At 42.9% G+C, this 13,395-nt stretch overlaps 1 protein-coding gene across 1 annotated transcript in view; it reads right to left on the reverse strand.

The window, feature by feature from the left end:
• The window catches only part of LOC101860324 (centromere protein F), a gene marked incomplete at its 3' end in the record, with an annotated part of 18,555 nt that extends 5,292 nt beyond the window's left edge, over positions 1-13,263 (reverse strand). Inside the window, 8 exon segments of the mRNA XM_035969387.1 lie at positions 721-905; positions 1,846-5,244; positions 5,443-5,655; positions 6,251-6,363; positions 7,381-7,534; positions 8,758-8,937; positions 9,541-9,686; positions 12,930-13,263. Coding sequence (XP_035825280.1) covers positions 721-905; positions 1,846-5,244; positions 5,443-5,655; positions 6,251-6,363; positions 7,381-7,534; positions 8,758-8,937; positions 9,541-9,678 — 4,382 coding nt within the window.
• Between the last annotated feature and the right edge of the window lie 132 nt (positions 13,264-13,395).

Raw genomic sequence — 13,395 nt, forward strand, 5'->3', positions numbered from 1 at the left:
ACCCCCCCCCCCCCAAAAAAAACTGACTCTACCCATGGGGTGGGTCAAGATGGTGGGTACTGCTATAAATAGCAAAGTAACCCCCCCCCCCTCCAAACCCTTCCTCCATACACGTCTGCATTAAATAGATACATGCTATTCAAAGTTAATCTGTTGTTGTTGTTAGCGATCAAAGTTAATCTGTTGTTGTTGTTAGCGATCAAAGTTAATCTGCAGCAAAAGATCTTTCCAATTAAATTATTCCCATTATTGTTTGCTAATGTTGTCCTAAAAAAAATTCATAATTTTTCTTCAGCCTCACAAAGTCCACGAGGAGCAAAACTAGAAAACAAAGGATATGTATTTTCCAACATGAAAACAGTCGGGACATGATAACACAAACGTGGAAAAGTTGATAGCTCGTACAATTTGTTATTCCCCCCCACTGATAGTGATATCTCTTTATCTTAATTAAACCAAATTTTAATGATGGAATGGATGGATGAATACATTTGTCAATTCCTGACATGTTTGAGATATGCGAGCCCCACTGTACACGCAAATAAAAATGAGTATTTTCATGTCATTCACCAAACACAAATAAAAATGTGTATTTTCAAGCCATTTACCATAAGTCTTGCAAACTTTGCAAACAAACACAATAGATTTACGACAGATCCCATATGATTTGATAGAAATCAAATTTTTTTTTAAAATCTAATTTTATGCACATCCGATCAGGACAGGATCTTCGATTGGCAAAAAAAATAAAATCGCAGATCTCCGATTTTATTGGGAGTCCAAGTCAGGTGTGTTTCCCACCCTGAGATCAGACAACATACCTCGGTGTCGGTTCCACTTTTCCCGGCGTCCGGCTGCGCAGTTTTACCACGTGTCAGCTCTTCTTGCACAACGTCCAGCTTTTTCTGAGAGAGAAAACAAATTCTCATTGTGGATACGGCTGACATATCACAACGAGGCAAACAGATGTGTGGATCTATATATATACATTTGTCAATCTCTTTCTCGATCTCTCTATATATATGTATCTTTCTCAATAGTCTTTCTAACTAGCTTGAGAGAGAGGGAGAGAGAGAGAGAGAGAGAGAGAGAGAGAGAGAGAGAGAGAGGGAGAGGGAAAGAGGAAAGGAGGGAAGGTGGGAAGAACGTACCGACCAATCATCATTCCAGTAAAAGTTTTGCTAAAATCCATGTTGTCACCCGCACAAAATGCTGTTGTAATGTGTTATGCCCATGGCTTGTTGCTACTTTATCAGACAATTCCAGTACATATCAATTTCTCGATGGTGTCAAAACGCAGTGATACAAATAGTATCTTGAAAAGTGTAGCATTTTAGGGAAATTTTATGGAAACAGCTTACTTACAGATCAATTTTTTATCACATAAATTCGAAAAGTACATGTAGTTACATCTTAACCCATCAGCCTCTTGAATAAACCATGAAATACTGGAGTGAAGACAATTACTACAGTTGTTCTACCCACTCAGTTGTAAGACTTCCGCTGTCTGTCTGTCTGCTAGCCTGGAACAGTAAGACTTTCCCTGCCCATCAAACCACAAACCCGTCAGACTTTTGCAGTCTGCCTATCCACTACTCTGTCAGACTTCTGCAGTCTGCCTATCCACTAATCCGTCAGACTTCTGCAGTCTGCCTATCCACTAATCCGTCAGACTTCTGCAGTCTGCCTATCCACTACTCTGTCAGACTTCTGCAGTCTATATATCCACAAATCTGTCAGATTTCTGCAGTCTATCTGTCTATCTATCCACTCACCCATCAGACTTCAGTCTGCCTATCCACTAATCCGTCAGACTTCTGCAGTCTGTCTATCTTATCCACTCACCTGTAAGATGTCTGCTGTTTGGAAGGCTTCCTTCATCTCCTGGGCGTGCCCGTATTTCATGTCGTCCACAAGCTGTTGAAGCCTCTTGTTTTCTCCACTAAGGTACAGGTGTTGTTCCGACAGCTTGGACAGTTCCTCAAATTTCTCCCTCAGCCCCTTGTAGCTTTCTTCCATCGAAGACTTCTCTGACAGCATCAGTTCTAGCTCCTCGACCTTCGTCTGGATGTCTGTTTTCTCCGCTAACGCCGTCTGCAGCTCCTCGACTTTCTCATCATAAAGAGTATTTTTCACAGAGGAGCCCTTAAGGACACACATTTCCTTCTGCAAGTCGGAAAACTGGGTTGAGTTTGTTTCCAGCTTTTCGACGAGCTCTGATTTCTCCCGTTGGGTCTGTCCCAACTCTCGCGTGATCGCATCCACCTTGTCCGTGAGATCGCGCTTGGCGTTTTGCGAGTGTTCTAACTGCTCCGACACCTTTTCTAACTTTTTTGTCAGCTCAGACTGCTCCGAGTGAGCCGATTCGAGTTGCGCCGAAAGAGTAAAGAGTTCGGAGCTGAGTCCTGTCTTTTCCTCCCTCAGCTTGTCCAGTTCCTTCTCCGTGCTCATCAGCTGACTTTTGTTCATCTCCGCCGACAGCGAGTCTCTCTCCTCGTGCTGCTGCAAAGTCTCCTCCAGTCGGGAAACTTGCACTTCCAGCTGGGACACCTGATCCTCCAAACGTTTCTTCTCAGACAAAGCCTCTTCGAGATCCCGGCCTTTAGCATCAAGTTCCACACTCAGACAGTTCATCTCATCCAGTCTAGCCGTCAGTTTCTCCACGCTCTCTCTCGCTTGAGCGGCTGTGACCCGCTCTGTTTCAAGGTCGGCCTTGAGCGAGTCCACGACGTGGCCGTGCTCGGAGACCTTACTGGACAGGGATTTCTCTACCTCCAGCAACCTCTTGACTTCAGCTTCCTTCCTCGTTGCCAGTTTTGTGGCATCACTCAGCTCTGCCTCCACGCTCTCAAGCCGTTGGTTCGAACCCTCCAAAGAGCTGGTCTTCAACTGCTGTGTCAGAACAATCACCTGCTTATCGAGATCCTTCACTTGCGCGGATACTTCCTTCGCCTGTTCCTCCAACTCTTGCTTCTCTGTGTGGACAACCTCCAGCGAACTCTTCAGCTCGGCAACTTCAGCCTCAAGCTTGTCCACTTGCTCTGGTCGATCGTAGTCGCCGTCACGGCCACCCTCCTGTTTGGCCACCTTGAGGTCCTCAGTCAAGGAAGCGACCTTCACCTTCATTTGGTCAACCTCTGACTGCAGAGAGTCACACTTTGACTCCTTCTCTTTTTCCGCTGCCTCCAGTTCAAAGTTCAAAGATTCAATAACGTCTTCCAGGGTTCCGATGGTGGACATCTTGTCTTTCACATCTTTCTTCAACTCGTCCAACTCACTCCTCAATTCCTCCTCTCTCTGTACTTTTCCCTCCACCTCGGACCTCAGCTGAGTGACGACATCCTCCTTCTCCTGGAGTTCGTTGACCCTCTGCACGATTTCTTTCTTTTTGGCCTTGAGAGCGTCGTTCAGGGTATGAATGTCCTTCTCCACATTCTCCAGCTGTTCCCGAGTGCCGGAGGAAAACTCACTGAGATCCTGCTCCAGCTCCTCTTTCCTCTTGTTGCTCTCCTCCAGACGTTCCTCCATCTCCTCTTTCCTCTTCTTCACAGACTCCAACTCTGACAGCGTCAACGCGTGCACTCGCTGACTCTCGTCCACTTCTGTCTTCAGATCGGCGATCTGCTCATCCCTCTGGGTCACCTTTTGCCTCAGCACCTGCAGCTCCTCTTCCAAAGTCTGAGAATCCTGACCGCTAGAACGAGCCTGGTAAAGGTCTAGCTCCAGTCCCTTCATCGCATCTTCCGCTGCCTCTTTCTCCTGTAGGGCCACCCTCATCTTCTTCTGGGCCTCGAATCTCTGGTTGGACACCGATTCAAACGACTCCCGGGTGCTCTCTACCTCCGTCTCGAGGTCGCTCAGCTTCATCTTGAGGGTGCAAATCTCCGTCTTCAGCTCTTCCTCCTTCTGGTACCAGTCCTGCTGCGACATCTTCAAGCTGTCATTCAGGTACGCAGCGTGATCCAACTCCTCTCTCAACTCGTTGATCGTGTCATTTCTCTCTTGCATTTCACTCCTCGATTCTTCCAGGATTTTCTTCATCTCGTCGCACTGCTCCGATACAGCTTTCTTTTCTGCCAGCAGCTCAGAGTTCTTCAAGTTTGTCTTGAACACAGAACTACTCAGATTCTCAAACTGAGTCTTCAGAGACATCAAATCAGCCGCTTTTTCCTCCAGCTCTTCTTTCACTGTGGACATCTTGGTCTGAAACTCTTCTTGACTTCTCTGGGAGGCTTTCTCCAGGTCGGACTTCTCGTCCTTTAGGAGCGACAGAGAGTGTGTTAGTTCATCCTTCTCCTGTTGAAGCTTTGAGATGGCACCAGACAGGTTGGAGACTTCCAGACGACACTCCTCCAGCTCTGTGTGAGAGACTTTGAGATCAGCCTCCAGCTGCGAGATAAGACTGTTCTTCGACAAAAGATCTTCCTTCTGCTCCGAGATCTTGGACTTGGCATCCTGCACTGTGTTCTCCTCTAGATAGCTCACCTTCTCCACCATCTCTCGATCTTTCTCCTCCAGCGACGCCTTCAGCTGATCCAGCTCTTCCCTCAACCCTTTCTCCAACTCCTCCTTCTCCTCTGCGGCTTGCCTCACCCTCTCCTCCACATGTCTCAGCTTCGCCTCCAGAGACTCGCACTCCCCAGCCTTCTCCGACAGAGCCAGCCTCGAGTCCTCCAGTTGCTGGGTGAGCTGTGCCACTTCTTCCTTCATTTCCTGCAGGCTGCTCAGGTGACGGCCACTCGCCTCCCGCTCACAATCTACGTCACTTTCCAACGCTTTCAGTTTCCCCGTAGCGCGCTCGTGATCATCGGACAATCGAGCCAGCTTGTTCTCTGTTTCCTCTTGTACCTTCTGTAACTCCTCAAACCTCTCACGCAGACTCTCCACCTCCCTCTCCTTCTCCTCTTTCTCCGTCTGCGCCGCCTCCAGCGACATTTCCAAATGAGCGACCTTGCCCTTCAGTTCCTCTCCTTGCACTACGCTTTCCTTCCCTGTCTCCCGCTCATGCTCTAGATAAGACTTGAGCTCACAAATCTCGTTACTGGCGGTCATCGACTGTTCTCGCAAAAGGTCAAGTTCCTGTGTCTGTGTGTCAGTCAAAGTCTTTGCGTTGTCCAGCTGAGTGGTCAAGTCTTTGATCGTAGCATCTTTGTCCTCCAGGTCCATCTGCACCATGTCCAGTTTGGACTTAAGCATGTCCTCCTCCTGTGAGTGTCGGCTTTTGGACTTAAGCATGTCCTCCTCCTGTGAGTGTCGGCTTTGAAGAGAGAGAGAGAGAGAGAGAAGAAAGAGAGAGAGAGGGGGGGGGGGGGTCATCCACCCGCAAGGAACACCCTCACATGAGGATTACATTAAAATTTTAAAATGTAGCAGACAAATGTATCAACAGACACAAACAACAACTGTAAAGACAAAAACAAAACAAAAAACAAGAAAACTTACAGCATTTATCTCTTGTTGCATTTTAGCTTTGTTCTCCTGCAGAACCCTGTCAGCATTCTTCGCCGTTTCCAAAGCTTGAGAGATGTCTTGCTTCATCTCTTTCTCTTTTTCTTTCATCCTGGCCTCCAGGTGTAGCCGTGAAGCTTCGGCGTTGTGCCTCATACAATCACCATCCTGGATTAGCTTCTTGTTTTTTGTTTCCAGCTCCGATACCTTTTGCAGAATACAAATTCCCAATGTTATATCTTTAAAAATATTGCATTCACTGAGACACAAAAAGTAGGTAAAAGACGCCAAACATTCTAGTGCAGTTAAAATAAAATTTCCAAAGGAGAGGATAAAATTAAAAAACATATTGTAAAAAGACAGTTTTACGCATAAATTCCAATAAAAATCAATATCCCGGACCCTACCTACTCTATCACACTTTCTGAAAGAAAATCAACCAGTAAAGGAGAAAGACAGAAGTAAAAATGTAACAAATCAAGGAATAATGCAATGACAGTGGAGTCTGCATAAATCGAAAGTTACAGGACTGCCAGATGTTTTTCAGTTCAGAGAGATTGCTCACCTATCGTACACGCAATAATCCAGGTTTCTATTTTCTGTCGGTTTATCGTTGTCTTCAGATTATTTGTGTTCAGTTTACGCCAACTCCTCTGTAAAAATTCCACTACAATTAATTAAAAGGAAAGCAATAAAGACGTACATTAATTAAGAGAGAGAAGGAATCACGAAAACCCTACAATCTAAATATGCTTGCTATAAAACTGGACTCATGTGTATCAGTTCAATGTTGTACTCATACCAGTGACTGTAGGGCCCGCAACTCTTGCTGGGTTTTGCGTAGTTCGTTATCTCCATCTGGAGCAAGCCTTGTGGAGTCTCCTGAGGAACAAAAAGACGGGTCCAATTCACTCTCTTTGAAGGGAAGAAAGCTGGTTACAGTCTCTGTGGGGTTTACAACTAAAGGCATCCAGCTGGAAATATGTCTTTCTACAGATCAAAAATCAAAATGTGGAGCGTGCTGAAAAAATGAGTTACTGCTCAGATTCCAACCCTATGGAAATAGATACATCACACTTATAGGTGGAGTTTTTACAATTTATAAGTATGGAATAATAAAAGGTATGTTGTACTTAAAGAACATGGTATCAATATAAAATCTACAAATTTGACCCTAGTGACGATATTTGGCCAATATCTCCATTTGTGGATCCCAAGAAATAACTCATTTTGTCAGCACACATCACAAATGAACAGAAAACAAAGACCACACAGCTGACAAGTTACTTTCTTTTACTGTCCTTAATCAAACATATTATAACAGCTGAATGCCTCTTGTCAAGTCAATAAACTGTAAACACAGTAAACCACTAGGTTTCCCTAAATTTAAAACCTTTTATTATTCACATTTCCAAACAAAACCTTTACATAGCAAGCAGGCATCTAGACGGTTTCCACTCACCCCTACATACTGTCTGACAATTAACAACTTAACTTTCTAAATTTTATTTTGTGGTATCAGTTCCATGTGCTTGAGAAATATTTTGTCTAATTCTAAATAGCGAAAAAAAGAAAGAAAAGATACATAACATAGGTACAATTTTTTTTTATATGAAACAAGTAGAGGCGTACAAGAGAATAACAAACACAAAAAAGGAGGATACGGGCAATAGTTGTTTGATATGAAAGACGGATCAAACTACACCAGAGCACAGCACCCACCAACCACCCGCTGGGCATATTTGAGGAAACAGAAGCACATCAACACAAAAACTATCTTTTGGTGCTTGAAATAAAAAAGACAGATACAAACAACAGAAGGACAGAATAGGAGAAGGACCCATCAGCGGCGCCCTCCGACCATCGACAGTACATCTACGTACTTCTACTTGGGTAATGAAAGCACTCCAAGGGTGTCTTATCTCAACTAACCTGACCCTTTCCTCTGAGGGAACGGAGGTCCGTCTTTCTTTTGCTCCAATTGCTGTCGCAAAGAGAGAATCTCACTTTCCAGAGACTTCACATGTTGTGCTTGTGGGTCAGACGATGACCCTGGCTTAGAACTCACCTGAAAATCTGTTCCCTGCTGATCAAAAGGTAAAAGGTCTTTCAATGAAGATATAAGAATACAAAATAAATCAGTGTGAGGCAAAACAGGTACAACAGCGCATAAGTGAACTATATCAACTATTAAATGATCTGAGCTATAATAACTAATATACTTTAAAACATACATGCTTAAATAAAGAATCACATTGCCTTTTCCCCCCTAGAGCAATTGCTACATTGTTCTATTTCCCCAGGTGCTATTATTTAAATAACAATGTAAAGTGTAAAGTTCATAAAGGTCACTCAAGATCAAAGGGAGTTATTTTACAGGTGGCTGCTGTGGATGAGATTGGAGTTATGTCAACACAAAGCAAAATATTCCCTTCTGTCTTCCAACACTGCATATTTTAAATACATCTGTATCTTTCCATTTTATTTCCATCAAAATTGTTATCTTCCCATACAAGAGCTTTTTATTAAAAGAAATTAAGCTGAAATATTTCAGCCAAGACAAAAAATTCAGAATTAGTTTCAAGATGTTATAAAATATAATTTTGGACTGTTGTCTTAACCTAACTCATATTGCAAGAATTATCGTATGTCTATCTTCATTTTAAAAAACAAAAAACAAACAAACATGCGGCACGACGAGATGGAATCAGGCTCTCGTCAATTTTTGGGCATACAGAGTTGATGGTTTCATCTTAAAGCCTGTTCCATTTTCCTTGTTTTGGGAGAAAATAATATCCATCTATGTAGAATAGAAGTCGAGATACGTGTGATTGAAGGAGGTGAGGGTCATCTGATTTCAGAGGTAAAATTAGCGAGAAACGGATGCTAAAGTTGAGCTATTTCTTTAACTTGAGAGTCCGTGGAAACTGTAAACTTACATTTCTTCTGCCTTTACTCAATCTTCTCTTCCGTAAAATCCACACAGAAATATGCTCTTTAATGGGCATGAAAGGAGTTGAACCAAAAAACAAAAATTCGAAAAAAATTCCCAAACTGCGGAAATATGCCAATTTCTTGACTTTCATTATTTTGACGAGCCCCTGATTTCACCACGCTGCCCATATATTTGTAATTCCTGCCATCGGTGCCCCCCCCCCCCCCCCGGCCACTCCACCACAATCACACATGATACACACATTTCAGTAACAAGTCAGTAATACAGGGCCATCAGAATATTCAGCTGTCATTAAAATTATATATTTCATCAGATGTTTCCGTCCAAAGTTTTCCTCACATTCTTCAACTTACTTTGTTCACTTTCTGCTCCAAACAAGTCACTTGGTTCTCTTTGATCAAGAGATCATTGGCGAGTTTCTGTCGTTTTTTCTCCAGATCTTGGCAAGTTTCCGCCAGGGACTGGTTTTCCCTTTTGAGATCGGCAATTTCAGACTTCTCATCATTTGTTTTTCTTTTCTGTACTTGAAGAGCCTTAAAAGATACCATCATAATGAGATCTTGCCAAAGGAGTCAAATATACAAGGATTTATAATCATAATATATAATATAAATAATTTATATATATATATATAAGATAACTAATAAAGTCCTCTTCTTCCTTATCCTTACAAACACAAAATTACACTATAACATTAAAAAAGAAGCAGCTTGGTAAGATCATAATTTTCTAAAATAAGACCCACGGAAAGACAGAACCAGGAATCCAAATTCTAGCTGAGATGGATTCACAGTATGCACTCAGAAACTAGTATGGCTAAAACTGAATAAAAAAAGAGATCTCAAAATAAAACTAAAATATACATTGAGTATTTAAATGATTTGATTATATTATAATGAGGGAGACAACATTTATTCGACACAGGTCATAAAATCAGCCGTGGTATAAAATGAAGCAATACACAATCAAAGAAGTTTTTAAAAAAACAAATAAAACACATTTAACATTACAATCAAGTAATTTTTATTTTATCAGGAGACACAAGCGGTCTGAACATGGCCAAGAAAATCAGCCAAGCTGCAAGAAAATTCAATTGGAGAAATAAGGTCAAAATTGATCAAATAAAATCAACGTACCTGTTCCAAGCTGTCTATTTGATATTGTTTCTGATCCTTCTCTTTTTTCAACCTCTCCAACTGGGTTTCAATCTGGGTGATTTTCAGAAGAGCCTTCTGAGGCAGTTCATTCTTCCATTCATCAGCGGCCCAACTCATTGTGCCAACTGGAGAAGGATGAACACAGCAATTCATTAAACCAAAAATGATAAACGAAGTGGCTAGCCATACTTCGGCTAGACTGAGACTGAGAGTCTAGCCGTACTTAGATCTAGGTTTGGCCCTATCGACTCAAGCCTGTTTAGTACACAGGTCTCATTAGATCTAGATCTAGTAATTATTCAGGTTCAAATACATGTAAGTCAGTAAGGCATCTTTTGGTTTTGTTTGAAATAAATACAAATACTTTAGGCATTGCAAACTAAAAATTTCATTTACAATTCAGCCATCAATATTAAGTACGGCTAGCCTGCCAGTCTAGCCGTACTTATCTAGGCCCTATTAACATTAGAAAACAGGAGGTTTAAAATACATGCACTGTCATTAAGGCACCTGGTTTCGTCTCAAATGCAAATACTTTAGGTACTGCATATTAAAAATGTTTACAATTCAGTAGGCCTATTTTTGTAAATGGTCAGTCTAGCCATCATATTAAGAATAAGTACGGCTAGACTGCCAGTCTACCCGTCATTAAGTACGGCTAGCCTCTTCCAATGATAAAAAGGAATATTTAACTGTGACACCCAATACACCTAGTGATTGTGCACGCACATTGAGTTTGAGTCCGAATAGCCACTGAAGGCTATTCATTCGGACTCAAATTCAGACTCGAGAGTCCGAATAGCCGCGGCCACCATAAATCAGTATCGATGTCAAGCGCCATTTGTCGATCAGCGCGATCTTAAGATGGCGCAGAACCATATATGACGATCCGCAGAAAGCGCGGCCATCTCGAGATGAGGGCGCCATCTACGGATTATTTCCGAAAATGAATAGAGCTGCGCGATCTTAAGATTGTGCAAAGCAAGCAATAATTGTGCCATTTGCCGTTGGTTTGGCAGGAGACCGAAAAAAATGTGGCAACCCTGAATGAAAGGGGAAAGCAAAGCACTTAGAAACGAAACGCAAAAAGTCAAAAGAGAAAGGCTGTAATGGCAAGAGATATTTGCATCCTCTTGAACCTTTTTTTTTTTAGGGAGTGTATACAGACCCGGTAACCAGGAACAAAGTAACAAAGTATACAGACCCGGTAGGGGAACTCTTTTGTGATTTCAGAAAGTTTCAGCGCCCTCTTGGCTCAGAGTAAAACTACGTTCTTCTAGATCTATGGCCTAGGTCTAGATCTAGACCGACAGATATTCATAAATCATTGATCTAGTTTCGAGGCTAGCCTAGATCTAGAGATCTAGAATCTAGATCTAAATCAAGATTGCGGATGGCTTTTCGATGAACGATCATTTTTCCCCCGTTTTGGAGTTGGAGGAATCACAATTTGAAGAAAAGAACAATGTCATAATTTAAATCGAGCAGTCTCCCCCCCCCCCTCTCTCTCTCTCTCCCTCTCTCCTACTTCCTCTGTCTCTGTGTATAGCTCGCATTCTCTTTTTCTTTGTTTGTCTCTGAGCCTGAGCTGTCTTTCTTTCTCCCCTCCTATTTCCCACTCTATTTTTCTCTCGTTCCCTCCTGCCAACTGTGTCATACATTTTGCCAGCACTTCCCTCTGCTCTCTCCTCTCTCTCTCTCACTCACTCACACTCACACTACCGGGTCTGGGCGCTGAAACTTTCCGAAATCGCAAAAGAGTTCCCCTACCGGGCCTGTATACTTCGTGGCTTTGTTCCCGGTTACCGGGTCTGTATACACTTCGGTTTTTTTATTTTTGAAATTAATGATAATAAATTCTGTGGAGTTTTGTTTGTGAACTTTGCAAAATCGTTTGTTTGTGTGTGATGGCGCGTCGCGCCCATCTCAAGATGGCCACGCTTTCTGTGCTTTTTCGGTAGTTCCCACCCCCCTTATTTGAGCCTGACCTACATGATCTAGATCTATACGTTTGATTCGTAGCGAGCTAAGATATAATCAAACCCAACAACGACAACTGCAAAACATTAAATAGTGGTAAAATTCAGGGGGCATGCCCCCCTGAAACCCCCCACCTTATTTATATAGGTCAGGACCCCCCTACTCTTGGGGCCTAAACACGTGAATAACAATTGCGGGGTGGGAACTACTGAAAAAGCACAGCGCTTTCTGCGGATCGTCATGGTTCTGCGGCGCTGCACCATCTTAACCCTGGAAGCGCGCAGGCCCTATATAAAGGGCGTGAGCCGGGCTACCCGGGAAGCGCGCACGCCCTATATATAGGGCTGACCTACTTCGACCGGGAAGCGCGCAGGCCCTATATAAAGGGCATAGAGACGCTGACCCTTTTCAATGGAAAATTCCAGTGTTCCTTATATGGAAAATGACGTAGTCAATTACAGGCCAAAGTTATAAATAGTGACCAATGACTTTGCAAGTTATCTTGACCTCGTAGAGCGTCTCTTGGCCAAGATATCGATCGATAAAGTGACGCGGTCCCGCTGAGCCACTACACGCTATGTGTTATCACTTGTTTCGCCGTGCTGATTTACTAATTGTTGAGTCTATCGCATTCTCGGCTTTGTATTTATTTGATCGCTGATCATTTTTGAATGGCTCATTCTATCACCTTAAAGAAAATATAGGCTTTTATTATATATGCTTTTTATCATCTGTTGAGCCGTAAATTGTCATTTTTCAGTAGCAGGTATACATTTCGCGTATCTCAGCTGTTTCCCCCCCACCAAACCCCCATGTTTACAACTGATCGGCCGTGGCGGCGGGGCATTTTTGGCGGGTTACTTCCGGTGAAACGCTGAGCGCTTCTAGGGTTAAGATCGCGCTGATCGGCAAAAGGCCCTTGACATCGATATCCAGTGTAGGCTATTCTGTGCTAGGCCTAGTGTGATTTAGTGCAAACGGGACCGCATTTGTGCAGGAGTGCCTCCCCTGAAATCTGAACCCCCCCCCCCCCCTACTAACAACAGTGTCAGTGTCAACAGTGACAACAGGTTACAGGGTGAGGGAGGCACCCCCCCCCCCCCCCCCTCTAGTAGTGCGCATTAATAACATGTAAACACGATGGATCCATCAAAGTTAAACCCAGCCTCAAACGCTCAAGCAACCAGACTCATGACATGATGATAAATGACAATATAATCAATGAGTTCTGCAAATCAAAATGAGTGGTCGACGTTTTATTCGTTTCGCGAGCTCCACCAGCCCTGGCCCAGCGAAGTAAAGCACAACAAATCAATAATAATTAGGGCCTAGATTTTAGCTTTTCCACTAGATCTAGACTCTTAACTATAAAACACATCTTTTCATACCTTCTTATGACTTTAAAAGACAACCAACACGTCAATTCAACTGAAAGCTTCACAAGCAAAGCAATATTCCAGCTGTAGTCGTCATTCTGTGGCGATAAAAAATTACAACGTTAGAGAGACTGAGTCCTACCGCTACTACAGTACCACTCTTCACTGTCATTCAAATTTCGTACCGTAAGAGAGTATTGCGTATTGAGAGAAGGGAATCAGACTCGATACCCCTATGGGATTAAGATACTATTTATTCTTAATTCGGTTGCAAGCTTTTATTTGCTATAAAGGGATAAGAAAACTTTTAAGCTCAAAGAATTTTATTTTCTTGGCATAGCTAGGAAAAAGGTGATTCTTGATCGTATTCTCTGATAGTGCCAAAGGCAATAACCTGTTCGATACTACCTCCCAATTTTTGCGTCCATCCGATAATAACAAAAGCAGTGCGCATGCGTAGCTTTCGTATTTACTCAAT

This window comes from Aplysia californica, unplaced genomic scaffold, assembly GCF_000002075.1.
Source record: "Aplysia californica isolate F4 #8 unplaced genomic scaffold, AplCal3.0 scaffold00143, whole genome shotgun sequence".
Taxonomy (NCBI): domain Eukaryota; kingdom Metazoa; phylum Mollusca; class Gastropoda; order Aplysiida; family Aplysiidae; genus Aplysia; species Aplysia californica.